The sequence below is a fragment of the Neophocaena asiaeorientalis genome, unplaced genomic scaffold, assembly GCF_003031525.2.
Source record: "Neophocaena asiaeorientalis asiaeorientalis breed wild unplaced genomic scaffold, Neophocaena_asiaeorientalis_V1.1 scaffold232, whole genome shotgun sequence".
Classification (NCBI taxonomy): domain Eukaryota; kingdom Metazoa; phylum Chordata; class Mammalia; order Artiodactyla; family Phocoenidae; genus Neophocaena; species Neophocaena asiaeorientalis.
The window spans coordinates 647,931-662,578 of record NW_020175672.1 but is presented as its reverse complement, the minus strand read 5'-3'; the positions used below and the strand labels follow the sequence as shown (position 1 = coordinate 662,578).

Below are 14,648 nucleotides of genomic sequence, written 5' to 3'. Positions count from 1 at the left end.
CGGCGGTTCGGGGACTGTGGGTTCCTGTACCAAGGGCGGCGGTACCGGCCCCCGGGAGCCGCGAGGAACTCCTGAGGTTGAAGGGTCTCCCGCTCAGAGAGAAAAGTCTCTGAGTGGAAGAGCTTAGGGCTGGGAGATGGGACTCAGGGGTGGGGTGCCCCCAGGAGTTGCAGGGGGCTGTTACGAAGTGTGTTGAGAGGAAGGGGCCTCTGGGCTAGAGAAGGCGCTCCCGCTGCTTTGGCAGTTGTGACACTTGTGAGGTAGACAGAGAGGCTGTCTGTTGCTTCTGAAGCCCGAGGCTGCGGAGAAAGAGCTCCTTCCCTGGAAGATCGAAGCTGGTCCAGACCCACAGCTGCAGCCTGCAACCTAAGGGTCCTCTGCGCTCAGGTGGAGCGTGGGGGAGCCCCCCGACCCCAATCCTTCTCTCTTTATGTCCGTTTTTCTGAGGCCCAACTTTTCCATCCCTGGAACAGAGCAACAGGTATTTTAATGAGTAGACATCGGCTGTGCCTCGCTGCTTAGTGCCTGGCTTTGTCTTTGCCGGGTAAACTGAGGAAGGGAGGGACCTGGTCTTGCCCTGTGACTAGAGGTGAAAGGACTCTTATTCAGAGGTACTGATAGTCCTTGAGGAGATGGCATCAGGAGAGCAGGACTTGAGGAGAGCAGGACTGGTTTCAGGAGATGGAGAGAACAGGGCTTCTGGGAGGCAGCACGAGGCTCTAGCCTTGGAAGATGATCAGGAGCCATCTCCTGGTCTTCCCCCCGTCCGCTTCATTAGTCCCTGAATTCTACATGTTCTCATTCTGTCTTCCTCCATTCCTTCTTCAGATTCCATCAGACTTCAGACACGAACCCTCCGTCACCCTCTTCTTGCGTTCTCTTCAGTCCCTTCTCCCCCCCACAGTCATGCCTGGGCCCTGACCTCTCACCTACCCTGCTTCTCTGTCCATCTCTGTCCTCTCCCAGTGGCCTTCCCCCTCCCTTCCGTGCCCAGCTTCTGGCTCCTGCACACATATCCACCCTCTGTTTCTTCTATCTCCCCTCATTCCTCTGGATCCCTCTCTTCTCCTTTCCTTTCTGCCACTTATCTCCAGCTTTGGGGAGCCTTTTCAGACCTCCCTAGTTCAGAGAGGCAGGCTGCAGCCTCCCCTTGGTAGAGGTGATGAAAGGGCTGGAAAACCTCTGTATATGTGTATGTGCATGCAAGTGTCTGCATGTCCACATCTTTATCTTTTGGAGACAAAATAACTGCCCTCAGCCTTGTGAGGGCCCAGAGCAGGGGAAGCCAGCAGAATGAAGGGAACCTGCAGTGGGTGAGGTTGTGGTTAGGTAGGAGGAAGCAGTCTGTAGCAGTCAGGGTATCAGGGTAGAGTGACACAGGAATAGGTCTGGTGAGAGAGGCCATGGGAAATCAAAATCCCCCAGACCCTTGGGTGCTTGATCAAGAGGCCAGGCCTGGAGGCTGGGGAACAGCCTAAAGGCCCCTGACTCCAGTGCTCACTGGTTCCAGCACCACCTTGTGGGGACAGTGGGACCAGGTCAGCTAGGTGTGATGGAAGGAAAGGGAGGGGTAAAGGCAGCATTCTGGAGGGAAGACTATAGCTGGTCTAAGTTCAGTCTTAACTGTGGTAGTTCCAATTCAGGAAAAAAAGAAGGGTATGAGGCAAAGGTGTCTGCCCCCTCTTTCCTGCTGCCTTCCAAGGCCTGCCCAGGCCAGATTCCCATGTGCCCAGGGCTGCATCAAGGCCTTGGTGACCAGGAAGCTCTCTGGAGTTCTGCTCACCCCTCTGCCTTCACGCATCCTTAATATGCCCCCCTTACCTAGGACCCTATTGCCTCTCTTTCGGGAATTTCTTCCAAGTCTAACTGTATTCCAGCCTGGCTCTATAAGCTCTTGCTGTTCCCAAGGAGCCCCTAGAGCTCCTTCTTTAAGCCTTTGGGATGCATGCTGAGAGATCCTGTTTCTCTCTACCTCCTCAAGTCTACTCTATTCATTTCTGTCCACTAGAAGAAAAGAGAAGTGGAGGGGAGCAAGTGCTATTTTTTATGGGATTCCCAAGCACAGCTAGATTTAAGGACTATCCCTGTTCCCCATTCTGTCCTCTTTCCTTCTCACCGTTGTCCCTCTCCCATGGATTGTCCCTTCCTCCACACTCCTGTCTCTGCTACTCTGATTCTGGAAGGTACAGGGCGGTTTGGCCCCAGCAGGAAATCCCAGGGACCTACATAAAAATCCCAGCTCAGGGAAGGATATGTATGCAAGGCACTTTCCCAGCATCAGGGCTCAGTAAAAAACCCCCAGGAGTCCTGACTCCCCACCTGCCAAACCAGTACTTATTTTAGATAACTGAGCAACCCACAGGACTCTAAGGGTGAAGACAGGATGGATGAGACAGGGGTTCTCCCAGGCAAGATGTGGCCTCACTGGAGTTTTGAGCTAATTGCATGAAATTCACTGCTGGAAAAATATAACCAGGGTGGGAGGAATCTAAGTAGGGAAATATTTTGTGGGGGGATGAGGGTGGGGGATATGTGTCTGCTATATCCCTCAAGGGAGGCTGCCCTTGAGGTCTTGGCTAAAGAAATATGGTCAAGGTCTTGACATGAACAGAAGTGGCTGATACAAGATTGTCACAGATCCTGGTTGAGAATACGGATGAGGTGGCTGGTGTGAGCTTTTAGGGGGTAATAAGCAGGAAGATTTGAGAGGTTGTGGCTGTAGCAAGACAGTTGAGAAGATATAAGAATGAGGGTAGCAGGGCAACTGTGAAGAAGATGTGGTCCCAGACTGAAGACCCCTCTCCATACAGAGTATAGACCCATTAGTGGTGAGGCTTGTAGGGTTCTTTGAGGAGGGAAACCAAAGACAAAGCCTGGGCCGCCTCCCCAGGACAGATCGGTTTTCCTGTCCATGGTCCAGCTTCCTCTTTTGTCCTCATGTCATGGGGGGAGGGCATCTCCCCAGGAGCTGAGCCTAGAGGAGGCTCTCCTCGGCTAGTTCAGGGTGGCTGTCTGTCCAGTAATGTCAGTTCTAAATCATGGATGCCCTGGCATGGGCTAGGCATGAGGCCCTGGAAGCAAAACGGGCTCAGACGCCAACCTGGCCCCTTTGGCCCATTTCCTGAAGGAATAAACCATGGTAGGGTCATCCTGAATGAGGTCAGAGAGATGGGCCCATTCCCAGGCTGGAGGTCAGGAGACCCAGGTCCTTGTCCTGGATTTGCTTGCAACCGTCTGTATAACCCTAGTCAGCTTTGTCTCTTGTGGCTCAGCTTCAAGATTAAGAAGTTGCCTATCAATACTTCCAAAGAGCATACAGAATACTCACGGATCTGACTCTCTTTCCCTCAAGAGGCTCCTCATAGCTGTGCCCCTGACTCTGGGCCCAGCCTTGAACAGGTCTAAGTATCTGTCTGGGACAAGTACTGTGGCCCCTTTCCCCAAAGCACAAGAGAAGAGGGCAGAGAGTGTCAAGGATTTTGCCAGGGCTCAGCAATGTGGGGGGGTACCCGGTGCCCTGCTCCAGCTCTGCCCCAACTGACAGTGGAAAATAGATGCCGGAGTTTCCTCCCTGATGTTTTTTTCCCTTGTGGAAACCCCCTCAGATCTGGGGCGGGGTTCAAGGGACTGGGCAGCCCTGGGTCTCTCTGTGGGTATTTTCAGGTGGGGGAGGCAGGATTGGGAGGATGGCACTTCTGTACAGCCTCGTGCGAAATGAGCAAAGGCAAAGGAAGTGCCACTTCACGGGCCTTTCATGGGGCCCCAGGACTGCTGAGCTGCAGTTAGGTGGGGAGGAGGAAGGCAGGAGGAAGCAAGTGTTGGGCCTTCCTCTGTGCTGCCTGGTGGGGGAGGGGCAGCCTCCTTAGCTCCCCCAGCCAGAGCTGCCCTAACCCTGGGACTTACTGTGTGTGGAGCATCCCAGGTGCTGGGACACCGAGAGAAGAAGGAAGGGAACTGGGACTGAGTGAAAGGGTCCCAGCCTCCCACAGCCCTCCCAGCTATAGCTTTCTTGTTTCCTCCTCCTCTCCAGTCCCTAGTGGGTAAAGTCAACTCGCTCCGTCTCTTACCCTATCCGTGGAGTGCAGGATCCTCTGCAGGGGCTGAAGGGTGGAGAATGGCAAGAGGTGGAGAATTCTCCAGTGTGAATTTTTTTTTAAGGCTGGGAACTAGGCTGTCTTGGGTTCTGCCCCTGCTAATGAGAGAAGGGGAAGAAAAAGAGAGACTCAGCCCTTGGCCTGGTCCCAGCCCCACACTGACCTCATGTCTCCCCCAGCTTCCTCCTCCTAGCCCAGCTGCAGCCCCTTTGAGCCTCTTCGTACCATCTCTCCTCCACTCCTCCCTTCAAAACAAACAGACAGACTGGCAGAGCTTCTGAAGCTGTTTCTAACACTAACCATGACCATGACCCTGACCCTGGCCTCATCCTTGACCAATCCTGGTCTTCAGATATCCCCAGTCCTTAGCCTCATCAGGACCACTTTTCCTACGCATCTTCCTCATCACCACTGGGCTAGAGCTATGCCTGCTCCACCCCTCTCACCCTTCCAGTTGAGGACAAGGCAATCTAGCCAATGTGTTCATTACTCTGAATTGTACTCTTCAGGGGGAGGAAGTTAGTTACCTTTGTCTGATGTCTCCTGGGCATGGAGGCTCTTCCTTGTTCCCAGAGTCAAAATCTGAATTGATGAGGGAGGAGATGTGTGTCGGTCTGCAGCTTTTGCTCAGCTCTCTGCTGGGCTTCTGAAGTAAGCAGGACAGATTTCCCTCCTCATGAGGCATCCTGTTAAGTTCTGCACAGTGAACCATAATAACAGTGCTGGGGAAGGTAGGGCAGAAGAAGGGGTGGCTGTGGTGTCCTGGAGAAGCTGGGGGACGGAGCTGGGCCCTAAAGGACTGGGAGGCTGTGGGGTAAGGTGAGGGGGTGGGGGCAGGAAGCAGAATTCCAGGAAGAGGAGCTCCCGTGTGCAAAGACATGAAGGACAGATTGTGTTCATTCAGCTTTTTACTGACAGCTACTGTGTGCTGTGCTCAGCCTGGGGAGACAGATCAGCCGGGACCTTGCCCTCTAGGTCCTCCCAGTCTAGTGACAAGAGATAAGATTCAGATCAGCTTCCACGTGACTAAGATAATGCACCTGTGAGAAAATGGGACCAGACCATGGATGGGATAAGTCATTTGTGACTTGGGTGATTTACAAAACTTCCCTGAAGGAGGTGGCAATGGTGCTTGGCTCTGGAGGACCAATTGGGGGATCCTTTGAGGCAACTGGAGTCTTCTGAGCTGCTGGGTCGGGGGTTGAAGGATGGAAATGGAGGAGAAATACTGGATTCCCACCGGGACAGTGAATATGGCTGCTTGATGTGTTTTGGGAAAGAGAATGTAGAGGCTGCTTGTAGAGAGGATCAGGGTGGTGTGGCCAGAGCTTAGGATCAGAATACCCAGAGTGATGGATTATAGTCAGAATGAGTTTCAGCGAGGGCTGCAGAAGGGGATCCCCCGTGTCAGGGATGCAGATTAGAAGGCTGTAGTAAGTTCCTATTGCCTCCACACTCCCCCATCTCTTCGGGCCTATTCCTCCCCTCCTCCACTCCCAGTTGGGACACTTCCCCTGCTATTATGGCCACAGAGATCTGGCAATCAGGAGATCTGGCAATCAGGCAATCCACTGCTTCCTTTTCCTCCCCCATTCTGGGCCTGCCTGGGCCACACCCAAGACCAGGCCCCACTGGGTACAAGCTGGGCTCTGGGGACTACACTCAGGGTGAGCCCCATGGGCTGTGCTCCCTGCGGGAGCCAGGTCCAGCTGCTACTGGGAGAAAAGATTTTCCTATCCCAGTCAAAGCTTTTGGCTGCTATTGCTGTCCAAAAAGATTCAGTATTGCAGTTTTGACTGGGGGGGTATCAGCCCAGTTCTGGGCTTCTGACCTGTCTATCCAGATCTCAGTAACACAGACAGAAGCAAGCAGGTCAGAAGCTCTATACTTAGCTTTTCTGTAGGGGAGTCAAGAAGCTCAAGCTTCAGTATTGCTCGGGGTTGCAGGGGGGGCATCCACAAGCTAAGGAACTTATGTATGACTACTGGAGAAGGAGAGTCACACAGAGCCAAAGAAGGATTTAAAGGGTGGCCATACTATGGAAGTTCAAAGAAAGGAGAATTCAGTAGCCTCGTGGGACCATGACACTTAAGCTAGGCCTTGAGTCAGGAAGATTTGAGAGGGGAGAAGGAATGGCAGCAGAGAGAACAACAAGAGTAAAAGTTCAGAGGCCAGAATGATCCTGGCTTGTTTACACAGGACAATGTAGACCCCTCTGGAGCAGGGAACTCACATTGCCGAGTACCTGCTTTATATATATACATTGTGCATTAACTCACTTCATCCGTATAACAACCTTATAAGGTTGGTACTATTACCTAGCTCATCGTGGCAGAACTAGGATTTAAACCCAGGTCTATCTGACTCCAAAACCCCTGCCAGATTATGAAGAATTCTGAATGCCAAGATGAAGGACCAGGCATGATCTGAATTAAGCTGGGAATCGAAAGCCAGAACAAGTCATTGTAATATGGTTAATACTATACCAATCTGCAAATACTATTTATTTACTAAACAAAAGTTCTTTTCTTTAAAAAAAAAAAAAGTGACTTGGTGAATAAGCCACAGTCGATCCCCAACCCCAGGCAAGCCACTCTCCTTGTGTGGCCTCCTGCAGCATTGACCGTCCCTTTTTCCTGCATGGTACAGGCTAGACCCTACCTTTTAGCATGTGCCCTCCTTAAATGAGCTGTGGGAACTTACTTGACCCAGTTCAGGCCATAGGATTTCAGAGAAAAGAGTTGTCCTGGGAGAGAGGATAAGGGCCTGAACTAGACCTGAAGAGGGAGAATTGGGCTGCCGCCACCACTCAGACACCTGCGTACTCAATGATTCCTGCCTCTTGGTATGAAAGACTTTGCTTTTGCCACCTTCTCTGTGCACCCCACTTCCGAATTCAGAAAGCACATTCATTCCTGTGCTCAGGATCCTCACTGCTGTCCTTTGGACAGGGAGGGCGAGTTTTATCATGCCTGTTGTACAGATGAAGAAACTGAGGTTCCAGGAAGGGAAGTGACTTACTTGCTCAAGGTCACAAAGTCCGCTGTTAAGGGGTAACTTGGAGGCTCTGTGACGCATTGAGGAAAACATAGGACTTTGGATTGCAAAACTGGGGTCTGTGTTAAAAAACTGGCATCTGTGTTAGCTCCTGTGCTGACTAGCTATGTGACGTTGGGTTATTTTAACTGCTCTGGGTTTGTTTCCTTACCTGTAAATAGGAATAGTACCAATGAGTTGTTATAAGGATCAAAAAAACGTAACATGATCTATATTGTGATCTATAAAGGGTTGTACCTTGTGAGGGCTTTTAATCAAGTGGCAGAGTGGGCAGGTGAACCCAGGAGGTCAGATTCAGGTGCCAGTGCTCTTGGCCCTATACTATACTGCCTCTGCCCTGCTTGTTTCTGGACACTACCTCACTCGTGATCCTTTTCCGGTGTCAGTCCCTGTTTCCTTGCCAGCCCGGAAGCTTCCCTCTCCCTCCTCGCTCCTTTGAGGGCTGATTTACTGATTGCTGGTTGATAACCCCTCCCTAGAAAGCTGCCTGGAGCCAGCTGTACTTTAGTCTCTTGGGCCTTGTGACTGCCGGCCAGAGTTCCCTCCTTGCCTTCCTGCCTGGGCCAGCCCAGTGCTGGGCTTGAGGGGGAAGAGTTCCCCGTCACACTGCCATGCCCACTCTCCTGCTTTGTGTGGAACTGAGGATTTACAGGCCTAGGAGTTGTGCTTTCGAGATGCTGGGGTCTCCTGGAAAATCCAGTGGACACAAGTAATGGCACCAACACCCGCCACCCCAAGATGCTATCTCTTCTCCCCCAAGGAAGAAGCCACAGAATCCTGAGATGAATGTGGCCTGACTTGCCCCCACGTGCCAAGGTCTTAACACATTTGCTTGACTGATCAGCCCTCACACCCCCATCGCGTGCTCCTGCGGGCCTTTCCTATCCCCATCGTCCTATCTCCTGCTCCCAGATTCCTTAATGTCTCACCTCATCCACTTAGTACCCTTGCACAGGCTTTTTTCTCTCCAGTTCATGGGTTGGGAAACTGAGTCTCAGAGAGGGTAAGTGCCTCATGCTTGGTTACAGTGAGTCAGCAGCAGAGCAGAGCTGGGGCTAGGACTTAGGTTAGTTCTCTTGACTCCCAATCCCAAATTCTCTACTGCCCTAGAGGGTCCTTATTTTCTTCCTGGATCCATACCCCAAGGCTCTCTATCCTCTCTCCTGAGGTTGAACACACACACTTATTCATGCAAATAAGGTGAAAATATTTTTAATGTGAACCAGAGAGGCAACCTCATAGAATGAACTCATTTCCCTCCCAGCTGGTCCCAGGGGAAGCTGGGGCCTGGAAGGGAGCTGGGACCAAGACCTGGATCCTCTGCAGGTTCCACACCATGGAGTTCCTTTTCCACTTCCCAGTGGCGGATTCTCCCTCCCTCTCCCAATGTGATTTTTGAGGCTTTGGAACCAGTGGTTGAGAGGTCAGGCTGGGAGGTAAGGGATTGTCAGAGCAGGGTGCAGTCTTGCTGTGTATAAAGTGAAATGGAGAAAATGGGCCAGTGGTGAAGGTGCTGGGGTGGAGTGGGGGATACTTAAGAGCTCTGGGTGTGTCTGAAACAGGACTGTCCCCTTCCAGGGAGCAGGGGCCTGGTCGTGAGAGAGCAGCAGGGAAAGGAAGTCACATACTAGCTAGAAAAAGTCCCCCATGGCTGAGAGGAAGTAGCCAATTAGAGGAGGACCCCTGCCACAGCAGTATAAATAACCACAGGGTTTCCGGAAGCTCTGTTCTTTTCCACAACTCAGAAGAGCAATTCCTCACCTGAAGGCCCTGTGAGCTGCCCAGGTGACCAGGGTGATGGCTGGAGCTAGGACTCCTCTGAAACTCACCCCACTGATAATTACAGCAGCTTATTTATTTGGCACTTCCTGTGTGCCATGCCTCATGCCAAACACTTTCTACATGTTAGCTCATTTCATACTCTGACCAACTCTAACCCAATAGGCAAGATTATCCCCATCTTACACACGAGAAAATTTGAGACTCAGGAAACTTAAATATGTTGCCTGAGATCGTACATGACTAGTTGGTGGAGCTGTGATTAGAATCCCTGACCAGTCTGATTCCAGCATGTCTTCTCAGTGATAGTGCTTTAATGGCACTGTGTTCTCTACCCAAGAGTCTGGAAGCCCCTCAAGTTCTTCAGAGGCACAGCCCATGGTCTCAGGAAAGGGACAGAAGATTAAGGGGAAAATCAAGTTTTTGTCTTACTCTTCTGTTCATCCCTTCTGGCCGGGCTTGGAGGATCTGCCTCACCCTACCTTGAGAGAAGATGCAGACATCTGGGAGCCACAGCCTCTGCCTCATTCATCATTACACACACAGATTCCAGACCGAATTCCAGCCCTGGCTCGGTCTCCAGTGTTCTCCTACACTGAGTTGCCAGCCTGGGTATGTGTGGCCAGATAGGGTTTCCCATGCTTCCAAGAATGATGGGGTAAGCTCTCCCTCCTTTTCCCCATCCCCAGGGTACCCTGGATTGAGACAGGGCAACTGTCTAGAGAATTGTGCCCCTACTCAGCAGGTTTCTCATTGCACCTTTTGGTTTGCGTTCAGTAGCCAAGATGTCAGGTTTGGAGTTGAAGCATCAGTGCACTAGGCAGGGTGGGCCCTGAGTTGGGAGAGGCTCCGCCCATGGCTGCAACTCAGAGTGACCTGGGACAGCTGCCTTGTGCTAGAAGCCCTCTCCAGTCTACTCGGTGGGAGGGGTCCATATCTGACAGAGGATCTGGTAGATCCCTACACATGCGCACCCTCCTTTTGCGTCTATACTTCCTGGAGGAAAAATAAAAGTAGCTAATACTTATTGAATGCTTATTATGACCAGGCACTGTTCTAAATGCTTTACATGAGTTAACTCATATAATCCTCACAACAACCCAATGAAGTAGGTATTATTTTATCCCCATTTTACAGATTAGAAAAATGAGACATAGGTTAAGTAATTTGTTCAGGCTCATACATCTAGGAGATAGGAGAACCAGATTTTGACCTTTGTCAGTCTGGCATCAGAACGTATGTGCTTCGCATAATATATTACACCTTAGTGCCAGCCTCTTTATCCCTGAGCATCTTTGTGTGGTCTCAGGGCCTCTCTCCCATTTCGTGTCTGTCTCTCTGAGGTCTGTCTTGATGGGATTGCAGGATGGTGTTCAGGTTAAAAGAACTGGAGCTGGTTTCCCTCTGTATGCCCCCATCCTTTCTTCCCAGTGGATACAGTCCTCCCTAACTAAGAGTATCCCTCTCATCTGTCCATAGGTCACTGCATCCAGAGGGGCCCGGAAGGGGAAGGAGGCATAGCCTCCACCAACAGCAGCTGCACCCGCCATGCAGAGCATCAAGTGTGTGGTGGTAGGCGATGGGGCTGTGGGCAAGACGTGCCTGCTCATCTGCTACACAACCAACGCCTTTCCCAAGGAGTACATCCCCACAGTGTTCGACAATTATAGCGCCCAGAGTGCCGTTGACGGGCGCACAGTGAACCTGAACCTGTGGGACACAGCGGGCCAGGAGGAGTACGACCGCCTCCGCACACTCTCCTACCCTCAGACCAACGTGTTTGTCATCTGTTTCTCCATTGCCAGTCCGCCCTCCTATGAGAATGTGCGGCACAAGTGGCATCCAGAGGTGTGCCACCACTGCCCCGACGTGCCCATCCTCCTGGTGGGCACCAAGAAGGACCTGAGAGCCCAGCCTGACACCCTACGGCGCCTGAAGGAGCAGGGCCAGGCACCCATCACACCGCAGCAGGGCCAGGCGCTGGCCAAGCAGATCCACGCTGTGCGCTACCTCGAGTGCTCAGCCCTGCAGCAGGACGGCGTCAAGGAAGTGTTTGCTGAGGCTGTCCGGGCCGTGCTCAACCCCACGCCCGTCAAACGTGGGCGGTCCTGCATCCTCTTGTGACCCTGGCACTCAGCTTGGAGGCTGCCCCTGCCCTGCCACCAGTTGTGCCTTTGTGCCTTGGCGCCTTGTCTGCCCCCAGCTGTGCCTTAAAGACTAATTCTGGCACCCCTTGCCAAGGGGGCTCCCCGAATGCCTTTTTCTCCTTGAGGAGGCCCACGGAGAAAGGGGCTTTGGGCCCTGCCCCACTCTGCTTGGGAACACCAGGTATGCTCAAGAGCTCACCCAGGCCAAGGCCGGACCCCTCCCCAAGAAGCCAACCCATTGCCGCCTCCCCACTTTCCCCTACTGACCAGTTGATCCAGCTTTCCACACAGATGTTGCTGCCTATTGTGGTGCCTTCTCTCAGGTTAGGAGCTCTCAGCCATCCCTAACCTCTCCCTCGCTGCTCTTCAAATTACCCCCCACCCCCCAAGATGCTCTCTCCCCTCCCCAGAGAAGGAGCCACAGACTCCTAAGAAGATGAATGTGCCCTAACCTAACCCCCTTGTGCCCAGGCCTTAAGCATCCGCTGACTGACTCAGCCCCACCCCCACCCCCTCTGGGCTCCTGGGGGCCCCTCCTACCCCCATCAGCATCAATAAAACCTCCTGTCTCCAGTGGCGCTGGCTCCTCCCTGTGTGCTGGGCATGGGGGGTTGGGCAGGGGCCGGGCATGGGCTAGGGCTCCCCAGAGACTGGGAGCCTTTTGTTTCCTGCAAGAGGGGACAGGGGACAATAGGCTTCATTGTGGTCCCCCCACCCCCCAATTTCCCTAACAAAGCTCTGGGCTCCCTTGGAGGGGCCAGTCTTGTTCTGGGGCCCAGCCACATATTCTGTAGTAGACTGGGATGCAAAGCATGAGGAAAAACTTACTGATCTAGGACTCAGAAAGGGAGAGGTTGAGAGCCATCAGCCTGCAGGTAGGTGCTCTCACAGTCGTGCGTCTGAGAGCTGTCCCCTTATACCTTCAAGGGGACAAATCTTTACTGTCAGAGTTGGGGCTGGAACTCAGGCCATCGCCTCAACCCAAGACTCTCCCAGGTAGCCCAGCTTCCAGACCTGGAGTCATTATAGGGATAGCTCAGTCACTCCTGCTCATCAAATCAAGGCTTGGACCAGCCTTGGGAGACTCCAGGCCTAAGGGGGTGGGGGGGGAATGCCACATGGAATCATACCCTACCATGGACTTATTCCCTCCATCCTGGAGCCTGTCCCTCCCCTCAGTTCCATTAAAGAGACAAGCCCCCAAACAAGCAAGCCTAGCCCAGACTGTTGGCAAAAAAAAAAAATTTATTTTCCTTTGAAATAAAATGTACAACCAAAAGAGCACAGGGACTAAGGCAGTAGGGAGGATGGGGGGGACACCAGAGAACCCGTTTTGGGGTAGGAATCTGTGCCTCTGTCCCCTCTACCTGGCACCTTTTGCCAAGGAGGAAGAGTCTGTGAACCAGAGATTCCAGAAGGGAAGGGAAATACATGCTGTGCCAGTGCTTTTTCTGTATCCTTTGGGTACAGAACACCACCTCCACAGGGAGAAGCACAGACTGGCAGAGCCCTCGGAAATCATATAGCCTCCCACCCACCCCTCACCCCCATCATCCATACGGACACGAGGAGGCTCAGATAGGGAAGGGCATACACCATTATCAGAGGTGCAGTCAGGTCTGGGACACCTGGGCATACTCAGCAGGGGAATGTGGTCACAGGCCTGAATGTGCAGAGTAGATCATTAGACGCATGGGTCAAGTGAATGACCCCATGGGGAGAAATGGCTGCGGTTTTCTGGTAGCAGCCACTGCTCAGTGGTCCCTGACCTCAGCGAGAGGTGACTATGTAAAGGCCAAGAACCAGATGGTGGTTATGAACCTCAGGACTTCTTTTTTTTTTTTTTTTTTTTTCGCGGGCCTTTCCCTTTTTTTTTACGCGGGCCTTTCACTGTTGTGGCCTCTCCCGTTGCGGAGCACAGGGTCCGGACGCGCAGGCTCAGCGGCCACGGCTCACGGGCCCAGCCGCTCCGTGGCATGTGGGATCTTCCTGGACCGGGGCACGAACCCGTGTGCCCTGCATCGGCAGGCAGACTCTCAACCACTGCGCCACCAGGGAATACCCTCAGGACTTCTTTTAGCACCAGATGGTGGAGCTCTCCTGCCAGCTCAGCTTCTTGGGGCTTCTCAGGTACGGGTGATGCTGCTTGAAGGAGCCTGTGCCTTCACGTGGGCTGGGGGAAAGGAGAAGCCAGTAGGGCCGGGGAAAGCCTTGTCCTGTGCCTTTCTTCCCTTCTTCCCCTCTACCCCAGCTTCAGTAGGGCTCAGAGAGGACGCAGGGGGTGAGGGAAGGCCAGAGTGGTATCCTGTCCTAGTTTCTCTGGGCAGTGGGCCTCCTCGCCAGCAGGAGAGAAGGGTTTAGAACCGTTTTTCCTCAGGCTGGGAGGTAATGAGCAGCTCCTTGTTCCCGAAGTCCCACCAGGCCGTCATGTGGAACGCCATGTTGGTTAGGACAACAGTATACTCCAGGATGGCAAAAATGGTGTATACTGTGGGAAGGACACAAGGAACAGGGCGTGATAAGCCTCCTTCCCTACCCCCCAGGGGCCTCTTGATAGATCACCACCACTGCATCACTACGCAAAGAACACAATGGCAGGCAGTCCCCAAGACCACTGCCACTGCCATACTGCACATTACAGAAAACATCCCAACTGTCCCTTAGCCACTGTGACCACCTATGGATCCTCGCCTGGCCTCACCTCCAGCCTCACAATACGTGTTGTGCCGAAAGTACACAGCCAGCGCCGTGAAGAAGGAGACGAAGTTGATGATGAAGAGCCGCTGTTTCCAGTTGTAGGACTTGCGCTCCTAGGGGATGGGCTGTCTGATCACTCTGCAGCTTGTTAGATATGTGCGGACAGCCTCCCCTCTTGGCCCCAACTCCCAAGGGCTGTGTCTTGCCTCCTTTGGTCATAGAAGGGGGCAGAGGCAGGGGCAGCAGGAATGATGGGCATTTCATACCCCTGCATTTGGTGTAATGAGGCCAAGGTACAGTGGGGTCCCTGTCCCTCCCATTTCAGGGGGACAGAGTATGAAAGTTACTTGGAGTTACCCACCAACCCAACACCTCCAGATGCTGTGGGGAGAAGAAAAGTACAGGGTGGGGGGGGGGCAGGGCTGGGGGGAGGCACCAGAGTTTTTACAGACCACAGCCCTGATGCAGTGTTCCCGCTGCAGCCTGGGTGCTGCCCCTCATTCTACTCCCATTTGGAGGCACTACCTCTTCTATTCTCCATTTTCCCATGCTACCCAAACACAGCCCCAGATTCTGATCAATCACCCTCCACTTGTCTCCAAGCCCAGCCCCAGCCCGTTTGCAAAAGAACTCCATTTCCCACCTCACCATTACCCGCATCCTGAGGACGAGTGTCCTTGATTTTCCTCTGGGCCGCCTGCAGCCCCACTAGGAGTAGACCGTACCTCTTGACTTACTGTGTGCTTCTTGGTCAGCCGCCAGAGAATGCAGGTGAGGAGCATGTGACTGAGGGATGAGGCGATGAACACAATGAAAGCGTTTTCATGGATGGCTGGAGGGAGAGAGGAGGGCTGGGAGCAGGCACAGCAGGGAG

The 14,648-nt window shown here is 53.0% G+C and overlaps 2 protein-coding genes across 10 annotated transcripts in view; one reads left to right on the top strand and one right to left on the bottom strand.

Annotated features, from left to right (window-relative positions):
- RHOG (ras homolog family member G) overlaps window positions 1-11,653 on the top strand; it is a 12,086-nt gene extending 433 nt beyond the window's left edge. Inside the window, exon 2 of the mRNA XM_024731801.1 lies at window positions 10,410-11,653. Coding sequence (XP_024587569.1) covers window positions 10,479-11,054 — 576 coding nt within the window. The 5' untranslated portion in view covers window positions 10,410-10,478 and the 3' untranslated portion in view covers window positions 11,055-11,653. The remainder of the gene's footprint in view (window positions 1-10,409) is intronic.
- A 1,458-nt stretch (window positions 11,654-13,111) lies between these two features.
- The window catches only part of PGAP2 (post-GPI attachment to proteins 2), a 20,551-nt gene continuing 19,014 nt past the window's right edge, over window positions 13,112-14,648 (bottom strand). For 4 of the 9 annotated variants that reach the window (XM_024731792.1, XM_024731796.1, XM_024731793.1 and 1 more), the window contains 4 exons: window positions 14,500-14,606; window positions 13,779-13,887; window positions 13,442-13,565; window positions 13,133-13,250 (listed from right to left, as the gene is read on the bottom strand). In XM_024731792.1, coding sequence (XP_024587560.1) covers window positions 13,154-13,250; window positions 13,442-13,565; window positions 13,779-13,887; window positions 14,500-14,606 — 437 coding nt within the window. In that variant the 3' untranslated portion in view covers window positions 13,133-13,153. Of the gene's footprint in view, window positions 13,566-13,778; window positions 13,888-14,499; window positions 14,607-14,648 lie in introns of all 9 variants that reach the window. The other 5 variants (XM_024731800.1, XM_024731798.1, XM_024731795.1 and 2 more) reach the window with 4 other exon arrangements.